At 40.1% G+C, this 21,533-nt stretch overlaps 1 protein-coding gene across 2 annotated transcripts in view; it reads left to right on the forward strand.

The window, feature by feature from the left end:
* The window catches only part of NUP93 (nucleoporin 93), a 107,967-nt gene that overhangs the window by 26,387 nt on the left and 60,047 nt on the right, over window positions 1-21,533 (forward strand). For both annotated transcript variants that reach the window (XM_058527861.1, XM_058527860.1), the window contains one exon: window positions 2,644-2,761. In XM_058527861.1, the coding sequence (XP_058383844.1) occupies window positions 2,644-2,761 (118 nt within the window). The remainder of the gene's footprint in view (window positions 1-2,643; window positions 2,762-21,533) is intronic.

Below are 21,533 nucleotides of genomic sequence, written 5' to 3' on the forward strand. Positions count from 1 at the left end.
CAATGATCATCAGTGTCTGCTAACATTCCAAAAAGGGATAATCAGACCTTCCATACCTCTTGATGAAAGTCTGAAGTAATATAACCAAAAAAATAATGCCACCTGAATTTGATCAAACCTTTAGCGCTTACTTTCAATTTACAGGAAACTGGACAGAAGAGGCCAGAGGAACATGTGAAATGACATCATGGAGATGTAGTCAGTAAAACCTGTTGTGTGGGAAACCGCAGCCTTGCTACTTTGAGGGTACTCCATGGATCAACAGCATAAGTGTCAACTGTGAGCTTTTTAGAAATGGAGACTTCCAGGCTTCATCCCAGACCTACTGAATCAGAATCTGCCTTTTAACAAGCTTCCCAGGTGATTCACATGCACATTTCAAGTTTGAGTAGCACTCCTCTACAGGACAAATAATCCAGAGTCTCTAACAAAGAAATTGTAAGAAGAAAAAAACATGAGATGGAGAGGCAACTTGTAGATTAAAAGAGATTTAGGAGGCGTATTAATCATTCACAAGTAGAGACCTTATTTGTATCCCATTCAAACAAACACAAATTTTAAAATTATGAAATAATTGGGGGCATATCTTGAATCTACTTCAAAGTATTCTGGGTGGTGGAGAGAGGAAAGTAGGTAGGGATGTAGATGAAACAGGGTTGGCTATGACATGCTAGTTGTTGAAGCTGGATAATGGGTACAAGGAGGTTTACTATTTTAATTTTGTGTTAAATCTTTTTTCCTATAATAACTTAAAAAGGGGGCGCTAAGATGGCTATAATCAAAAAGGTAGTAAGTATTGGCAAGGATGTGGAAAAGATTAGAACCACGTACATTGCTCCTGGGAATGTAAAATGGTATAGCTACTTTGAAAAACAGCCTGGCAGTTCTTCAAAAGGTTAAACAGAGAGTTACCATATGATCTAGCAATTCCACTCTTAGGTGTATACCCAAGAGAAATGAAAACATATGTTCACACAAAAACTTGTACGTGAATGTTCATGGCAGCATTTTTCATAATGCCCAAAAAGTGGAAACAACCCAAATGTCCAACAACTGAGGAATGGATACATTCATAAGTATAAAATGTGGCATATCCATATAATGGAATACTATTCAATAATAAAAAGAAATGAAGTACTGATACATTCTACAACATGGGTGAACCTTGAAAACATTTTGCTAAGTGAAAGAAGCTAGTACAGAAGACTACAGATTGTATTATTTCATTTATATGAAATGTCCAGAATAGGGAAATGTATAAAGATGGGAATTAGATTAGTGGTTGCCAGGGGCTGAGGAGGGATTTGGGGGACCTGGGGAGTGACTGCTGATGGGTAGGGAGATTATTTTGAGGGTGATAAAAATGGTGATGGTTGTACAACTCTGTATGCTGAAACCCACTGAATTGTACAGTTTAAATGGGTGAATTGTATGGTATGTGAATAATATCTCAGTAAAGCTGTTATTAAAAGAGGAAGAAGGGTGTTATACTGATACGCTCCAGGCTTCACCCGACACTGATCAGGATCGTTGAGAGGAAATTTGCCTAGGTGATTCTAATGTGCAACCAGGGCTGGGAACCACTGTATTAGAAAGTTAGCTATTAAGGATTGTTAGAAAAGAGAGGCAGGGTTATCTATTTGACATGGTAGCCTGTGAGGGAACCCTCAGACATAGCATTGTAATTGACCTGCCTACATGGAGGAGACAAAAATCTACAGCGAGGAGCCCTCTGGGTACACATCATCTATTTCTGTAGTACTTAGTAGAATGGAAATAAGCAACAATCTAAACAATTAATCTAATTCCCCAAAGTTTCTTTCTTCCAGAGAGTGTTCTAGATATTAGTAAGAATCTGTGATTTTTTTTTTTCTCTTCCATTGTTACATTGCCCCAGATAGTAGAAATAAAGCCAGCTGTGTTATTCCCATCTGTCTTCAAAAGCGTTCAATTAGTCAGGTGACAGCCTCCTGGATTATTGGCCTGGGCAGAGAGAGGGAACTTGAAAACGTACTGCATGTGGTGTTTGGCTTGTGGGAGCTGGCCTTGGATTCCGGTTTGACTGCCTTTTGCAAATCATTGATTGCCCTGGACTTTTAGTTTCCTCAACTAACGAATAAAGTTTAGGCGAGGCTACTCCTGAAGCTTCTGAAATTGTGTGGTGCACTATATCTGTCTTTGCTGATGCTGTGAATATAGGGTGGTTAGGAGTTGGTCTTCTGGAGCTTAATGACCTGACTGCTGTTTCCTGGCTCTGTGACTTTGGATAAGTTGGTTAACCTCTTTGCACCTTGGTTCTTCCATCTGTAAAATGGGGACTGAGAATAGCATCTACCTCGTGATTTTCCTTACTATAAAATGTTTGGAGCAGTCTAGCCTATCATTTTATTGATATACTATCATTTTATTCTAGATAAGTCCCTTACTCTAATTCAGGCATGATCAGAATATTCTCTCTTACTCCCAAAGGCAATGTTGTGTCTGTTATTCCAGGTGATAAGATCTTTATGGAAAGGATGCAACAACCATATAGAAGTGTCTGGGCAGTACATAAGTTTTGAATAAAAAATACTGTCTAGTATTTTATGAAGCATATTAGATGTCCTAATCCTACTTTTTTCTCCCTGCTCTGTATCCTCATAGGTCAGTTCTCCTCGGGTCTCGAGGACTTGACATATCCCACATTTCCCAGCGATTGGAGAGTCTGAGTGCAGCCACCACCTTTGAGCCTCTTGAGCCCGTGAAGGACACAGACATTCAGGTAAGGGCTGCCAGGTGCCAGGACCGGTGCAGGTTGGTCCCTGAGCATGCAACCCAGGCTGAAGGCTCTGGCCCTTTGTTGACCAGCTGCTTTAGGGACTCCGGATTGCTTTGTTACTTCTCTTCTTCCTTAGATATTAAGAGAATGGGAGACAGCTTTGGAGGTAGAGTGGGTATGTACGTTGGGTTATTATCAGAGTGCTCTGTGAGGCTGAATTTAAGAAAGTGATTCCAACCTGCACTTTTTAGATTATTGTAATTATAAGAACAGATTTTTTTTCCTTCCTTGTGCCTAATCCAGGGCACAGAGACATTAGTTGTACGTTTCTCTTGCTTTCTCTGCTAGGTCTCAAATAGTTTTGCTGTTCGTCTTCCACGTTTCTTTTCTACATCTTGCTTGTATTGGTTGGCAAAGAGCTGGGGAGAACTTGGAGTACTATTTACTGAAACCTACTCATCGATTTCTAGAAAGTATTTGGCTGTGTTAGTGGCCCCAGGAAATGGTCTAATAGAGCACTCCAGTCTCATTTAACGTAACATGCCACTGGCGCAATTGATTGCTATTTTAATCTAATCAGAAACTGATATCTTTTGTGTGTGTGTGTTCGCGTGTGTGCGCTTGCACACCCAAAATTGTTAAGGAAAAACTTGTGATCCATTTAGTTTTGAGGAATCGGAACACTGCGTTTGTGTTAGATTGAAGGGACATTGGGTACCATTTTTATCATTCATTTACCTTTGAAATAAAAGGATGCAGGTCCTGGGGCCGGCCCCGTGGCATAGCGGTTAAGTGCGTGCGCTCCGCTGCTGGCGGCCTGGGTTTGGATCCTGGGCATGCACCGAGGCATTGCTTGTCAGGCCATGCTGTGGCGGCGTCCCATATAAAGTAGAGGAAGGTGGGCACGGATGTTAGCTCAGGGCCAGTCTTCCTCAGCAGAAAAGAGGAAGATCGGCATGGATGTTAGCTCAGGGCTGATCTTCCTCACCAAAAAAAAAAAAAAAAAAAAAAAAGGATGCAGGTCCTACAAAGGCAAATCCTAATACAAACAGGTACTAATTGTGTTATTATTTGGGCTCAATTTAAATTAATACTCTCTACCCCACCACCTTTCCCAAGAACTGTTTTAATCCATCTAATGGCCACAGTTCTACTGCATTTATTGCAATGCAGAAACCTAAAATCCCTTAGACTTTATGAGTTGAGAGTTGAATAACTATCGATATTATTTTTCCTGTTATTGATATGTTCCCAGATTATGGAAGTCCATTTTTTTCCAGTTTTATGTACTAAATCATATTTGCCTGTCACCTTATAGATACTTTCTCATTTCCGTGTAATCTTAAAATCACATATATACTTAACTTTTTTTTTTTTTTTTTTTAGTTTTATCTGTCCCCTTCTCCCCTTCTATTTCAACTGCTTGATGCTCTATAAACAAATACTTGTAATAGGTGTGTGGTGGATGAATGGGATAGAGCTCAAATAATTTGAATAATCACCATATATTTTGAGGAGTATTCCTAATAGTGTGGAAAGAAATGGCACTTGCTGAAAGGTTGTTGTTTGTTTATTTTTTTGAGTGTTTTTAATGTTTAAAGTACCAAAGAAGTTGTTCATTTAAAAAACTAACTGCTTTTTAAATTTTCTTTGGCATGTTTGTAATATGTGAATACTCAGCAACATTTAGTGATGTACTTCATGAATCCATTTTTTGCTTTGAGACATTAATGACAGGTTTATAAATGTATTGAGTCATAACGATCATTTATTCTAACCTTCTGCTTAATGCATGAACACTCTCCGTCAACACCCCCATTAGATGGTTTCCTAGCAATATGTGCTTGGTCACATGAAAGAGAGTTTCTTAATTTGGAATGAGCATGGCTAAGAGTTTTGGTCCTGCACCACAGGGAAATCTTTGAACTTTGAGAGGAAAGATGCTTCCATTTGAAAATTTTACTGCTCAGTTGGGCTTTTCCAGAATAGCTTCAAAAATGCAAAATGGTCAGTCTAAGATAACTTTGGATTGATTGGGAATTGATCATCTAGATCTGAAGTAAAGATTTAAGACTTGCTAGTTTGAAAATGAGTCCTCTATTGACTTCATCTTCTTGCCAGCAGAGACTTAAAGGAGAAAATTTAATTTTTAAAAGGCTGAGGCTTTGGCTTGGTGGTTCTAGTTATTGATGGGGATTGAAAGTTTTAAGTTGTATTGTGTGGCTCGGCTGACCTGTGCTTAAACTTCCTATGCACACAGTCTTATCATGTCCTTGGCTGTTGTCTTGTTGAGTAGTCAGATGCAAGAGCAAGCCAGCTTTCGCCCTTAGCAGGGAGTGGTCCTCCTTTTAATTCCTCTCATAATGTATTGGTTATCCAAGAAGAGTTAACTTGGACGTTTTTAGTTTTTTGTTTTTAGAAAAGCCAGATATACTTTTTGTTGTTGTTGTTGAGGAAGATTCCCCCTGAGCTAACATCTGTTGCCAATCTTCCTCTTTTTTTGCTTGAGGAAGATTCGCCCTGAGCTAACATCTGTGCCAGTCTTCCTCTATTTTGTGTTTGGGTTGCCGCCACAGCATGGCTGATGAGTGGTATAGGTCCGCACCTGGGATCTGAACCTGCAAACCCGGGCCACCAAAGTGGAGCACACTGAACTTAACAACTGTGCCATGGGGCTGGCCCTTAGATGTATTTTTTTTTTTTTTTTTTTTTTGTGAGGAGATCAGCCCTGAGCTAACATCCGCCAATCCTCCTCTTTTTTTGCTGAGGAAGACGGCCCTGGGCTAACATCGGTGCCCATCCTCCTCCACTTTATATGGGACGCCGCCACAGCATGGCTTACCAAGCAGTACTTCGGTGCACGCCCGGGATCCGAACCAGCGAACCCCGGGCCGCCGCAGCGGAGCGCGCGCACTTAACCACTTGCGCCACCGGGCCGGCCCCAGATGTATTTTTTGATGGACAGTTTCTTCTCATTTAACAGCTTTATTGAGATATAATTCACTTACCATAAATCTAATGGATTTTTGTGTCTGAACTTTTGTTTACCATCCAGTGCAGTTTTTGAGATGAGAATGCACCACAGTCCCATTTGCTGAGTATCAGTCAGAGTGAATTTATTATGTCAATTTATAAATTCTTAAGAGGAAATGCTGAAGAATCCTCTGACAGATGCTGTCCAAGACTTTGTATCATCCATTGTTTGCATTACTTATAAGCTTTAAAAGGCATTTTCCCATGTATAGTTATATATATAGATACATGTATAGTCCTTTTCTGTTTGGTAAACATTGATTATATTTCCTTCTGTTTCTAAAGGAGCTTGAAATTAATATGGGTTTTTTGTTGTTACTGTTTTGTGGTTTGTCATAATCGGTGGTGTTGGCATGCATTTTTTTTTAATTCTGTAACTTTATTTTTTTTATTGATGTCTTAATAGTTTATAGCACTGTGAGATTCCAGTTGTACATTATTATTTGTCAGTCACCATATAAATGTGCCCCTTCACCCCTTGTGCCCACCCGCCACCTCCCTTCCCCCTGGTAACCACCAAACTGTTCTCTGTGTCCGTGTGTTAGTTTATATTCCACATATGAGAGAGGTCATACAGTGTTTGTCTTTCTCTGTCTGGCTTATTTCACTTAACATCCTAATAGACATGGAATTCGAGAACATCCCTTTATGACCAATGACAAATAGTGTACTGCCTACATTTTCTTCCAGAATTTTTATAGTTTCAGGTCTCACATTCAGGTCTTTGATCCATTTTGAGTTAATTTTTGTGTATGGCGAAAGCAGATGGTCTACTTGCATTCTTTTGCAAGTGGCTGTCGAGAATGCATTTTTAAAAGATAGCTATGGCCAACAAAGGTAACATATTTTACCACTTAAATGCATGTATGGCTGATGCTAGTAGAATTTTTGAAATGTTTATTGATTTTATTTTTGGAAATGGTCATAAAGAAGGCCTACACGTTTATGTAATAGAGGTCACGAGCAATAATATTAACAGGATATGGTACTAAGATGACTACTGCTCTGTTGTGAGTGACTTTGTGGTGCTTGCAAGTACAAGTCCTCTTACAGAGATCCACTTGCTCACTTCTGTCTTTGGAAAAAAAACATTGAGGGCAGATTTCATGTCTTTACTATGATCTGAACAGAGCTAATGTACTGTGGATGATGTGTGTTATATAGTAATAAAGTGCAAATTTACACAGTTTAGTTACATTCTGGGCTTTTTCTCTAGATTACATGTATATTTCAATAAGGCTGTGAAGAATTAGCCTGAGTTGACCATAAAAATGGAAGCTGCAATTTCTCAGCATTAGGCTATAATATTTCCAAATGGCATTGGACCAAAATATAATAATATTATTGCTAAACTTATTGTATTAGATTCCTAGGGCTGCCACAACAAATTACTGTAAACTTAGTGGCCTAAAACATTAGAAATTTATTCTCTCACAATTCTGAAAGCCAGAACTTTGAAATCAAGGTGTAGGCAGCACCATGCTCCCTCCAAAGGCTCTAGGGGAGAACCCTTCCTCTTCCAGCTTCTAGTGGCTCCTGGCGTTCCTTGGTTCGTGGCAGCGTCACTCCAGTCTCTGCCTCCATCTTCACAGGTTTTTCCTTGTTTGTGTCAGAGCTCCCTCCCCGTTCTCTTATAAGGACACCCACCAGTCATTGGATATAGGGCCCACCCTAAATCCAGGATGATCTCATCTTGAGATCCTTAACTTAATTACATTTACAAAGATCCTATTTCCAAATAAGGTCACATTCATAGGTACTAGGAGTTAGGACTTAGACATATCTTTTTGCAGGGGACACACTTCAACCCACTACACTTATAGTGCCAGAAATTTTAAAACTATAAGTTAGTAAAACATCTTCAAAGCTAACCCTATTTCACAGCCGTATGTAATACTGGGATAAGGCATCTATTGGAAGTCGTTCCACTGGCTGCAAACCTCAGCCGAGTATCTGATCTCATCCTCAACCTTCTCTTTCTAGCCTTTGGGAAGTGAGGCTGACTACCCATGTCTGATTCCAGAGTTGCATAGTAGTTACTCTCTCCAAATAGGTTAATACCGTATGTGTTTGAGAGATTTCTGTAGGGATGCTTTTCAACTAGAAACAGTCTGCTTTTTTAAAGTATTAAATACCTAGTTTTTAGGGTATGTATAGGTAGGATTAAATTATGAGACTTTCCTAATGTAGGAGGAGCTACCTTGTGTATGTATATATATATTCTACTTCAACCAACCAGATTGATTCACCCTTGCTTATTTGTTTTATATGTTAGGCTTTTGCTTACCACCTTCCTTTAGCCTGGAGTAGCACCTCTGAAATATCCAAGCCCTAATTTCAGTCTGACACTCTGAGGTTTTCCTTAATGTCACTTCTTTCATAGTCTTCTCAGATCTTTCTACCCCATGGCCTCCAAATATAGTATGTTGGCTTTACTGCTTAGGGAAAAACAAAGCTTTCTGAATTTTCCCCCACATTGCTTTACTTTAAACAGAACATTTATGTTGTTTAGATTGTGTTGTTGGAATTGATGTAGCAGTTCAAATCTTAGATAAGTGAAAATTCAGCCCCTTTTATTAAAAAAAAAAAAAAAGACACTGTACGTGAAGATCTTTGTAATCTGCCTAAATTTCCAGATGGAAATCTGTCCTGTATGAGTAAAGAGAAAAAGAAGTCTTAAATAGAGGATAAAATAACTGTAAGAAAATTAGAATCAGGGAAACTGATTTATCACAATATCAGGCTAATGGTGCAATAACAATTGACTTGTTAAAAACTTTGTTTTGCTTACCACACTGTATCTATAATAAAATATTCATAATTTCCTTCCTTTTTCTGTCCTTTGCCTTGGAAATGTAGAGTGTGCTCAAACCATTCTGAGCTTATCTTTTACATAATCAGAAGAGACTAAATGGCTTTGGTAAGTATAAAAATGAATCACTGGTGTGTAACCCCTTATCACCTAAATTGTTATTTTCATGGTTTATCTTTTGATTTTATATCTTCAGAATTAAGATGCTGCTGTTTAAATGCAGCCATATATAACAGCCAAGAGGAAAAGAAGTTGTGTTGCTTGCTAATTGTGTGTTTGTAGTACTGGCAAGTTGTTGGTGGGGAATTGGTTTCGGGAATCCTGTGGCAGTTTGTTGGAAAGAGGGTCAGGCTTGCCTGGAATGATTAGTGTGCTAATAGTAGCTCTTCAGGAATATTACTGGCAAAATATTAGTATTGAGGAGAAAGTGCCGTAAACTTTCCCTAGCACAAATCAGGTGAAGGAAAATGCAGTCTGAATGGGTGAACAATAATTTAATTCTGGAATTATTTTTAAAGAAATGTAGTTGTCATTTTCATCTGTTTCTAGAAATTGAACTACTAAGCATGAGTACCAAGGAGAGGTCTTACCAGAGTTGTTTTAGTAAATTTAAGGAAGAGATGAGGTTCATTCATGAGAGCTGCATCTATTTGCATACTCTTAATTTGTGTAACAATTCTGAGAAATGGTTTAAGCAGGCAAATCATACTTATCTTCCATATTGTTTCTGCTCTTAATATGCTTGAGCAGGCTTTTCTGCACATATTGGTGATCCAGTCCAAACTGGATGATTAGAAATTTTGAATTGATGGACTCGGAAGGAATAAGACTTTGCTCTTTAAATGTTTTCACATAATATGAAAATATAAGAGACTAAGAGTGAAGATTTTTAGTTCAGCGTTAGTGTTTATTGACCTCCGTTGTTATATTCTTCTTGCCCCTAAGAGAGCCAATGGGAAGTTCATGGTAACCTTTCTTTTGAGCTTTTAGAGGATTTGAATGGATATTTGAATCTTGCTCTTTCCCAGCTCATAACAGCTGCCTATTCTGGACTTAAAACAACCAGTAGTTAATGCTCTTGGGTACACTAGCAAATGAATCCAATTCTCACCGGATCCAAAGCCTGTTAGTTAGAGGGAAACCCTTTCCTGGAACATCGGGTACATTTTAGGCCAAAATTCAGTTGTAGTGACTAATCTGCACGTGGAAAAGACACACATCTCCCTGTGCCTTGTATTCTTGTTCAGGGCAGTAATTGTGCCGGGCTTTGGCCCTTGTGTAGGCACCGCCATGATCAGTCACCCCCACTTAATAAAGATATTTCTTGTTCCTTGTCATTAAACCCTGACCCAGTGTAAATCTCAGAGCTGGTAAAAAACCAGTAGACATTTAAAGAAAAAAGTGTCTTCACAGAGGAGGTTAATGTGCCATCCTTGTTTATGTTTATAATTAGGTAGTCTAATGCTGATTGCTGTGGTAAGTACTGAAATGATTTAATTTTTCTGCCTGTTTGTGATAAGGGAAGAGGTAGGCATTGTGGTCTGGTGGCAAAATATTCAGTTACATTAAAGTATCCTGTGAATGGAATTAAAAATGGTAACTTTGGACTAAAAATGGGTGTTAAAGGCATCGTCTGTGGAAAATGTGAAAAACTGCTTTTATGGGAGCCAGGGATATAAAATTTCAGCCTTTTTACTTATCCATTCACACTTACTCCAGAATGCGGGGCTTTCAGAACAAGCAAGTAAATGGATGCTGAATGCATTCTGAGCAAGCAGGAAATAACAGGCTTTTTTGTCTTCTCAGAGGTTTCTTATATCCTGTAGTGAGCAAGGGAATATCAATTACCAACTTAAAGAAGAAGTTGGAATGGTTCTGGAAGAGTATTTTGGAAGAAGCCCATGGCTAAAATATTTAACAATTTAATAAAGCACTTCAGATATTGGCCAGGGCCTGGTGCCTTTGAACTGGAATTGAGTCATCCCCTCCCTCCTTCAGGAGCTGTCTCTTAACCTGGCAATATCTGTTGATGCTTCAGCGCTCTGGAGATGGGGAACATATATTGTCATCTTCAGTCTGGTATCTTTAAATTGCTAGGTTTCGGGAACCAGAAATGGGCACGTCTTTTTATCTGCTGAACTATTTGATACTGAAGTGGATGTGATTGAAATGGGGAATAAAACCTCATCGAAGAGTGATGCATTACTGTAGACCAGTTTGTCATTCTCATATGGCAGCCCTTGACCCTGTGCGCCACTTTGATCTGCTTGCCACGGCGCCCTGTGATCTCTTATTTCCGTTTTGGAATGTTCCATCGAAAGCTTCCCAGGCCTGCGACCTGATGTGGCTCCTTCCATTGGTGGTGGTTGCAAAGTGTGGCGACTGAGTTACAAAACTTTGGGACCTGGGTTCCTGCTGTCTCCACTAAAAATCCACATCCTGTGAGGGAACTGAGAGAAGAGTTCAGACAGGGGAGACTCTTGGTTTTCCTTCTTTTTGTTTGTTTGGTGGGGACCAGGACAAGAAGCTGGGAGGTAGGATGGGTGACAACATCCTCTGCTGGCAAGCCCTGTACTTGGAATTTATTTTGTGGCAGAGCTCTCATAACCAGTGTGTATTGCTTTCTTTTTAAGCATTTTCCTGCTTCACAAATGCTTGGCTTCCATCTTGCACTTCAGATCTGGAGGCTGAGTACCCCAAGCCCACGTTGCTGGCAGCCTTGATTCTGAGGGCCCCTGGTTTGCAACACTAACAGTCAGCAGCAGTGCATGCGCCACTTTAATTATCCTGGAGGACAGAAGGGCGAGTCCTCGCGTCTCACTGTGGAGTGGCCCTGAGGCCGAGATGCCATCAGCAAAATCCTGCCTGTGCTTTTCAGAAAACCGCAGCCCTTGAAGCAGGGCAGCAGAATCTGCTGAGCAGGGTGGGGTGTGACACAGCTTCCAAGAAACTGTACCGAAAGAACCTTTTTCTCATAAAACATATTTACAACTAGGACTGGGCTATTCGTTTAATTTAATTTATAAAACAAAGGGGAGGATTAAGTCAGCAGAATGGAAGTGGGAGTGTGGGTTACTGGCTGATTTTTATTACTATCTGATTTGGTTTATTTCTTTGAATGGCATGAGCAAGAGGATATGGGTGGGGGAGAGTTTCCTCCCCTTCCCCCTTTTCTTTAAAAAAAAAAAAGATTATTTGTCTATTTTAAAATATCATCACTATCTTAGAGACAGGTAGAAACAGCCATGGAAGGTTATAATATGCTTGATTTGCTCAAGGTACCAAAAAATACACTGGTGTGATGTTATCTGGGAGCACTTTCTCCTCTCTTATTAGTTTCTCTTATCCACAGTGCCTATCAGTCTGTGTCAGCAGAACCAGTCTCTAAGTGAGCAGGGCCTGGTGGATCCTTGAAGGTTTACAGGAATTCACAGTAGCACTTGGTTCTGTGATGAGGTCCCAAACTGCCCCAGATGTCTTCATGTGGAAGGAGTATGGTGGTGGATGTTGTTCACTCAGAAGGTTCTTAATCAGTGCTTCCCAAGCAAGTCTTTTCCAGTTTGTCTCAGACTGAGAGATACTTGTATAAAATACGGTAAAAATGAATTACTAGAAAAAAATGAAATAAAAGACATGCAAAATACAAGCCCTAGTTTTTACAGTTAAATTCAATAGACATAAAATTACTCTGTCAGATTGGTACAAAGTTTTCTAAATGCTTATTCTCGGCTTTTGTACTTTTTTGCTGCAGACTGGTACTCCTTCAACCCTACTTTGAGTAGTGCTAGTTTAAATAGTTGTGTTGTCTTTCTCCCTCCCTCCCCTCTCCCCTTCCTTCCCTGCCTCCCTTCCTTTCTTTTGTTTAGTTTAAGTGTTTCCTGCTGGTGCAGTGGTACAGGGCACTGAAGACAAGTTTGAATAAAAAGTCTTCTATTTTACCCCAGCTAAGATTGGGGAGGCAGAGCTGAGGTTTACTGAGCATTTATTGTGTCCAGACGCGGTACTGAGCACTTTCTGGGTTTCCTCCTTCAGTCCTTCCAGTAACCTCTGAGGCGGATGCTATTGTTAACCCCATTTCACTGATGAGGAACCTAAGGCCTGCAGAAGTGAGGTATGTCAGACTTGGACTCCCTTCTGTTGGTTCAAGTTCAGTGCTGTGCCCTTAGCTCCCTACCTTTTCCATTTCATTTGTAGACTAAGACTGTTTGAGTAAAGAAGTGAATTTCAGGATATATTTGAAGGAGGAAGATAGTGGAAGTATGAAATAGAAGTGTAATTGATTGCTCATTTAGAGCAAAATAAAGAGTAGAAAGCCTGAAGTGAATGGATGTGGTGGGCATTGCTCTTATTTACATCAGCTTAGTAGTAAAATAATGTTGATTGAGGGAGAAGCTGGAACATGCTTTCTAAACCGTGATACAAACCCCTGCTGGTTTTAGGGGGGAGATGAGCTTTACAGGAAGGCCAAAACTGCTGCATCCGTTTATCTCCAGGTGCTTGCTTTTTTGCCATAGTTTTCTGCTTGCTGAGCTGTCAGTTTAATTTACTGTCTAAGGCTCAGCCTATTATTTCTCAGGTTTGCTGCCCTACAGGTACACTGTAAAGGATTTCTGTGAAATCCTGGAGCAGCTTTTAGTTTCGAAATGCCAAGGCTTTGTGCTCGTGAAAATAGGTTGTGTTCAGCTTCTTGCTTGATCGTCTTTGTTTTGTTTTGCTTCTGAAGCTGAGCTTGAGTTAGAAGGATGATGCTAGAAGCAATTTAAAGGGCACATCAAATTTTTACTGTAATCCTGAACTATTGATTGTTGACTTATTTGTAGGTTTAATGCAGACCCATTTCCTTACTTAGCGTCTGACTGGCCATTAAGCCCTGGCAGTGTGCCGGAATGTTGAAATCTTGCATCTTATAATATGATTTGGTTGTCTAAGGGTATTATGTGTGTTTGGTTTTTAAAGACACAGACAGAGCCCTCAACTTTGTATGTGCCCCAGAATACAGGAAAGAATCTCTCTATAGCAAAAGTATTCATTTCTAGGTTACAACATAAAAGTGAGGAGTTGACATTCAGCAGGATATTAACACCTGAAGTCATGCAAACTCATGCCCTTTGGACTGACTGGCTCATATAAATAAATGCAAACTAACATAACAGAATCTTGAATGGAAGGCCAAGCAGGGAACTAAAAAGGCGTGGTAGTGTTCCAGAGTAGGCCACAGTTAAGCACTCCCATACAGGTGGCCCTCAGCGTGTGCCTGGTGCCATTCTCCTGACATGAAGTTGAAATTAGAATCTAGCTGAGGGGCTGGTACAGTGTCCTGCTCACTGAGGGAGCTGGGCTCAGAGTGGTTGGAGGAGAAGTAATCATTGTCTGCAAAAGACTTTTAGCCTCCCTCTTCACAACCTGGATGCCTCTTGACTAGAATACAGGGTGAGCCCTCACCTCTTGAGGGAGGGCTGAGGGAGTTAGATGACAAGAAAAAATTAAATTTGGGGTTTCGAGAACTGGATGGCTTTAGGAGGGAAAAGTCCCTTTTCCCTCAATTACAAAAGTAAGACATGCTTAATTCAGAGAACTTGGAAAACGGCTCTATAGTGCCCTTTCTTGACTGGTGTATTGCCCCTCACAGTTGTCAGAAGAGCCACCATTTTGGGAATGTTGAATTATTTGGACTAGGTGCTTGAGACTATAGAACATCTGTTTGAAATGACAAGGAAACTTGATTTATTTTAACAGAGATGTGAGGAAATTAGTCCATGAAGCATGTGTTCAAGATAGACCATAAAAATGGCCCTCATAATTCAGAATTGTTCAATTCCTATGAAATAATATACAGTCTTTTTCTTTATTCTGTAATGGAAAAGCTTCCTAATGTGTGAAAAGGGATCTGAGACAGGCAGATTTCATGAGCAACCATTACTCATTTCACTATCCCCCTCAAACCATTTAGAAGAATGTTATTGAGAAGTTCTGTGACTTTGTCCTAAATTGGAAGATTGAGGGGGAAGTAACAGGCCAGGAATTTTATGTGAACTTTTAGGCCATAATAATGTGGACTTTGAACCATAGTAATCCTTCCATTTGTGTAATACTTTACAGTGAGCTTTGTCCATCACTGTCTTGTTCCTCACTGCAATGTTTGAGGTGGGTTGAATGGATATTGGCATCATCTTTATTTAGAAGGGGAAGAAATTGAGACCAATATAGAGAGATTACAAGGTAGAGTTACTATCAAAGGTGAAACTTGAGCCACATACTTCTCAATACCTGGTCTTCTATCCTTATTATCGTGCCTCAGTGAGGGAAGGCATCAAGGGGTGGACTGGTTGAGCAAATTCCACATTATTTTTTTTGCAAAGACACTAAGTTAGTTCTTTTGCCGCTGGTCAGGTTTGTGTGTTGGTCCTATCTTTCCTCTTGGATCTTTTCTTACCTGTTTTCTTTCAAGTGACATTTCCATTTATTCCTTTCCATGTGAAAGATTTGCTGGTTAACTAAATCAATTGTAGAGATGAAAATGCTACTTAGAAGAGTAGTACTATAAACGGAGTGGTGACAAACCTCACTTTTTCTATCTGAGATACACTTTGGAACAAAAAGTGATACTGATGTTTGTTGCTGCTGCTGACATAGGTTACAGATGCTGTTTATGTAAAGGGGCTCAGAGTTCTGGAGATTTGCCACACTAGAGCCTGTCAGCCTAGTTTATGCTGTCTGAGTAGGTCATTGGTGCCAAGCAAATGCAGAGTGGCAGACTGGAACAAAAGTCATATTTGAAACTTTAGGTGGACTAGATTGTCAGGGTTTAGAGCAGATTGGGGGAGATGTTTTTTGTTTGTTTTTGTTTTTGCCAGTTTTTTGCTTTCTGTTTCACCCTCCTTCCCTCCGTGTTTTCTTCCTTCTGGCTGTCCTCCCTTCTTCCATTATTTTTGTCTGTTCTTTTGTCTGTTCTCCTTTCTTCCTTTCATTCTCGCTTTTCTTCTGTCCTTTGCATTCCTCTTTCTCTGCCTCTCTCCCCCCAACCTCTTAGACTGGGTGTCATCCAGAGCAGCCATTGCTAACAGGAGTGTACCTTCTTTTTTCCGATCAGGTGTTAGCTGCGACATCAAGGCTGTTAGGATGGTTCCTGCAGCCTGGCAGCATGCACCCACCGAAGCTGTCGTGCTTTGTAGAGTGAGCACGGTGTAGGTGTGAGGTGGAGCTTGGAGGACCCAGTGGAGAGACTGATTCTGTGGAATCCCGGCCTCTTCTTCATGTGCCCTCATTACGTGTGCTTTCTGCATTTGCAGATCCCAAAGAAGTGAAATTTAGTTTATCAGTCTAGCTAACCTGCTCTTGTTTTGCTCTTTTAATGCGTACCCTGAAGTGCATTTCTTTATTTTTGGCCCTTGCCTAAAGCCTCTGCTAATATTCTACTTTTGTTTTTTTGGTGCCTGCCTCAACTTGATATTGAGAGTGTATAAGAGTTTTCTGTTACAGTGCATAGCAACCTGGGGTTTTGGGTGAAGCTGTTACAACTTATTCGTTTTTTGAGGATTGGTTATACATTAAAGCCAAATCCTAAGTAGAGGGGATGATGGGGAAGAAAGTGACCAAGGAAAGGGAGATATTTGATTTTGTTTCTCGTGTTTTAGGAATGAAGTTATAAATTAATCTAGCTCCCAGCTTCATATGTGTTCTTCCCTGTGTGTTAACTATTCATCTTACTAGCTCAGTTCTTTGGGGAAGAGGGAGTGTTATGGAGTGGGGTTTATTTTGGAGCAGGAAACATATTGCAGAGCCCTTCAGGCATCTGGGTTTTTCATTGGGGGCAAGGAAAGGAAAGGAGCTGCGAATCTCATCTCTGTCTTTGTATTAGCTTTCTACCTCAGGTTGGTTTTAATCTCCTTCTCCATTCCTCTCATGCTCTGAATGCCTTTTGTCAACTGGAAGAAGCTCTATGTCAGTGATTCTAAAGTGTGGCGCCAGGCCAGCAGCATCGCATCACCTGGGAACTTGTTAGAAATGCAGATTCGCAGGCCCTACCCCCGGCCTACTGAATCCATATCTCTGGAGGTGGGGCCCAGAATCTGTATTTTAACAATATAGTTTGAGATCCACCAGTTAAGTGATTACAGAAGTCTAGTGTAGGTAAACCCTGATTTGTAGCCATCTCTGCCAACTTTTAAACTATCCATTCTGGGCCGGCCCCGTGGCTTAGCGGTTAAGTGCGCACGCTCTGCTACTGGCGGCCCGGGTTCGGATCCCGGGCGCGCACCAACACACTGCTTCTCTGGCCATGCTGAGGCCGCGTCCCACATACAGCAACTAGAAGGATGTGCAGCTATGACATACAACTATCTACTGGGGCTTTGGGGGAAAAATAAATAAATAAAAATTAAATAAATAAATAAACTATCCATCTGTGAACCAACCCTGAACTTTCAGCCTGCAAAACAGTGTGTTTATCTTTTAAGTGTTCAAGTCCATAAAGAATTTGTAACCACCCTTGTTTTTATCTTTGCTTCATTAAGGACACAGTGGTCAATAAAATATATGTTAAAAACTTATGTATATTAAAAACTTATGACTTATGTTGGTCATTGATTACTTTTTCACCATGAAGGTATTGACTCTGATGCTGAGGCTGTAGCTCAAAATACACTGCCTAAAGAGCAGTCAGAGCCCAGACGGGAATGAAAAAGAGAGGGAGACAGAGGAAAGGGAAGTGGGGGGATTAATAATCCCATCTTGGTTAATCATCATTATCCTCTCTGATAGCTACAAGCGGATGTGCTATTGCTTCTGCAAACGTTAATAATTCATGAATGGGCTATGCCAAACAGAGGCCTTAAATCTGGTCTCTCAGCAGATTAAATACACCGTCTGCCATCAGTAGGAGCCAGGAGAGATGAAAGATGGACTTGTTGTTTTTGTTCATTAACCTGATTTTCTCTGCCTTTCTCCTCAGCTCCTCTCGTTCTCATTTTGTTTACCTTTTCATTGCTTCTCTCTGTACCCTCCCTCCCCCATTAAGTGAGTGCTTGGGATCCTGGGTCTACTGTTAATCACATTAGATTTACTTTTCCTTAGCTGCTAGTAACAACAGATGCCACGAGAGAAAGCAGAAAGGCAGAATAAGTATTTCCTTGGAAATGTCTAAATCAGTCTGCATATTTGAAAAATATATTAAAATGTACAGGCTGTGTTTTAGAAATCATTTGAAATTGCTTCTCTTTGCTTTAAAGAGTCATGCTATTGTACAGGCAGTTGAAGATATACGTAATGTCCTACTTTGTATAGGTCTTGTGGCGTTTTCCCATTTTACAGATGAGAAAGCTGAGGCATGAGGTGAATGACTTGCGTAGGGTTACCTAAAACCCACTTTTTTTGACTCCAGCTTCAGTATGCTTTCTGCTAGGCTAATTACCTCTGGCTTTTAGAAATCATATGGAAGTAGCCTTATGGGGCATTTCACCAGATTAAATTCTAGTAACATATAGGTAGCTTCATAGGAACACTTCAGATTAAATTCTAAATGTAAATTTGCCAAGAAGCACCATAGTTGGAGAAGGCTGATGATAGTCTGCAGTTGTGTAGACATTTCTAGAGCTTCTGCATAGCAACTCTCAACAGTTTATAGGTTAGTCAATAAATATATGTTGAGCACTTAACCCTGTGCATGATGCTTGATTAAACACCCTAAGTGGATATAATATAGTCCCCATCTTTATTAGATTTTCAGTGTTTTAGATCTATCCAAGGGAATTCAGCTACTTGAAATGCCCCAGTATTGTCTTAATGATGTAAGATGGCAAAGTATTAGAACTGGAAATGTTTGAGTTACCTCAGTAGTTTGCTAGAGGACTGAGTGGTAAGAAGTGTATTAATAAAACTGGATCATTGTTTTTAAAATGATTTCCTCTGGTGTCACTGCTAGAAGGCTGGTGGAGAGAAGAATGGTGGAGAGAAGAATGGTGTTGGGAAAAGCATATTTTAAAATAAGCCTAATTTTCGAAAAACTGTTTTAGAATTGCAGATCCTGTGTTCCTGTTGTAGAGATGAGAAGGGTGCAGTACAGAGATGAAAACCTGACCCTGTGTTTTGCAGGGCAGCGTAAGTTCCCGGGGCCTAGACAAGACCACCCGCCTCGCTTGCCTTAGTTGTCTGTCCTGACCTGAAGTGGTGGGTGGTGGAGGCGGGGCCTCCTCCTCCCTGTCCCACCCCTTGGTATGGACCAGCACTGCACAGGATGCCACCATGTTTTCTGTTTCAAATTCATTTTGTTGTTATTTCTCATATGATTTTTACTCTGGTTATCTTCTTTTTCCTTAAAAAAGGAAGGTTTTTTTAAGGTTTGCCTTAAAAAAAGTTTGCCTCCCTGAATGTAATTTTATTACATCTTGATGTCAAATTTTATTTATTGCTTTGAGGAATGGCATATTCCACTTTATAATAGAGATTAATGAGAAAATAGAATCCTGCCTATAATTTTCCTTCATAGAAAAATTCCAAGAACCTGTATTTTTTATGTAAGTGAATTTGAAATTCTGACCAGATAATGAAATAAATAGTTTTCTCCTCGTTTAAATCATTTATGGTTGGATAATTTTAGTAATCCTTTTCTTTCTATTGAGGACTCTTTTTTTTTTTTTTTAATCAGTATCAGGCCTTCACAATATTTTCCAACTAATAGCAGAAATAGTAAATATATACAGCAAAAAAATTACATGAAAATTAAGGTTTTAGTGTCTTTTCTCTAAAATAATAGTAATAATATGATGGACCATGCATTAGTAAGCAAATCCAAATCCTAAATATCTACATTAATGAAAGAAATCTTGGGGTGATATTTAGCTTTAGTATTCCTTCCATTAACAGCTTCCCTACTGAGTTTAAAATAGAATTTGTTTAAAAGAATTCTATTTACAATCAACCTGGTAAGAAATACATCTGTTGTGTAAAGTACATTGGTAACAAGAACTAGCAAACTGGAAGCCCTTCTTTTGTATCCCTCATCATCCCCCATGTAGTAACTTAAAATTCCGTGAAATCTGGGGCCCAGGCACACATCCGAGCAGTTTTTCTCTGTACAGTGTCCCATAGTGCTCTACAAAGAGCCCTGTAAGCAAGAAACTCATATCCCGAACCCAGGACCTGGACCAGATCACTGTGTGACCTCAGCCACAATCTGACTTTCTCTTTGCCTTATTTTCTTAATCTGTGGCAGAAGGGAAGTGAATTGCCCCTGAAATTTTATGGCCATGACTCTGCTGAGTCTTCATATACTTTATTATTTTATTTATTTTTTATTGAGGTAGAACTTCTTCATATAGTCTATAAGTTCTTGCAAAAATCAGTTGTTCCCTCTTTCTAAATACTAAGGTGTGATAGATGCTGTGTGTTTGTTGTGTGTGTGTAAAAGAGAGAGAGAGAAACAGATAGAGAGCTCTCTTCTTTCTGAGTTTCTAAAACTTGGGACTACAGTGAATTGCTTTGGAGGAATATTGGAGGACAGATGCTTCATCCTCCCATTTTAGCCTATTCCCATTAGTAACTGCATTTATTGAGGAACTGCTTCTTGAAAACGTGTTTAAAGTGGAAATCTTAGTTCTGAAATTACTTTCACCCACATGCATTAAGTTTCTGGCTCACTCCTAAATCCTGCTCCCACCCTTTTTGATTTATGGGTATACCAGAGGCAGAACCCCGTGCTGGGGCAGCTGGACTCATCAGCTTCTAAATGCAGAGAACTTTCTTTTCCCTGTTGTTTCTTGATCCCTGGGCAGACAGGTTTGCATATGAGCAACAGAGAATGAAACTTAATTTGTTTTACTGCTAAATAAAGATGTAGAAATCATCTGGTTTTTATTGACTGCCTAAGTCTAGCATTTCTCACTTAAAACAATACTCAAGGTGAAATGTCATTGATAAAATTAGCAAATTGTGTTTTCATTCTCAGCTGATTTGTCAGGACAGATCAGCTGTGAATGCCACACCACCGAGTTTGGGCCAGGACCATCTCATTTTCCCTGAACCTCCTTGGCTCTAGATGCAACTGAGAAGGAAGCCGACTTCGGGAATTGAATATTGTTGGTAATGATGCTTAGTCACAAAGAAGAGTTTGGTGCCTCTGCACATTAGCCAGGAACCACCTCAGCATCTGTCTTACTCCCTGAGGCTGCGATTTTCTCAGGGAACTGAAGAGATTTGAAAGAACAAACAACAAGAAAAAGTAGTATTTAGCTCCCCTCTAAGTAGTTGCCTGCATCTGCCTGGGTGGGGCCTAGTAAACACTAATAAAAATCAGTGAAGTGGTCTGTTGAGTGCCCATTAAGGACAGCACTATGGTAGGCACTGATGATAATTAGAATAAACATAAATTCTGGATACTGCTCTCTGGAAGTTCATTGTCTTCTACCTGGAGAGCCAAGACTAACATTCCTATAATAGGATCAACCTGTCCAAGATAGTGTAAAGTGACAGGCAAAACTGCATGGGAATGACATGAGGTTCTAAATGCCATGGGAGTTCAGGGGAGAGGAAGGGAATAATGATGAGTGAATTTTGGGGTAGTTGGGGAAGACCCCCTGGAACAGACAGGATCCCAATGGACCTTGAAAGATTAAATGGGTTTAGATTGCAGGAAGTGAAAGAGACGATATGACAGTAATAACCTGACCGAAGTCAGGAAGGTGATTTCACAAGTTACGTGCTAAGAAATAAAATCTGTCAGAGAAGCAAGGATCAAATGTAGGAGTGCCTGCCAAGCGGGGGAATGTAGGCACTTGCTGTGGAACGTTTTGGAGCAGGTAAATGTCAAGAAGAAAGGAGAGAGGGTGTGGAAACACCTGTGGAAGTTGGCTTGGCCAGTGGAAGGATACCTGCTGAGGTGTTGTTCAGAGGCAATTGTAATAAATCCAGCCACAGTGATGATGGCCAGGACCAGGT

This window comes from Diceros bicornis, chromosome 32 (genome assembly GCF_020826845.1).
Source record: "Diceros bicornis minor isolate mBicDic1 chromosome 32, mDicBic1.mat.cur, whole genome shotgun sequence".
Taxonomy (NCBI): domain Eukaryota; kingdom Metazoa; phylum Chordata; class Mammalia; order Perissodactyla; family Rhinocerotidae; genus Diceros; species Diceros bicornis.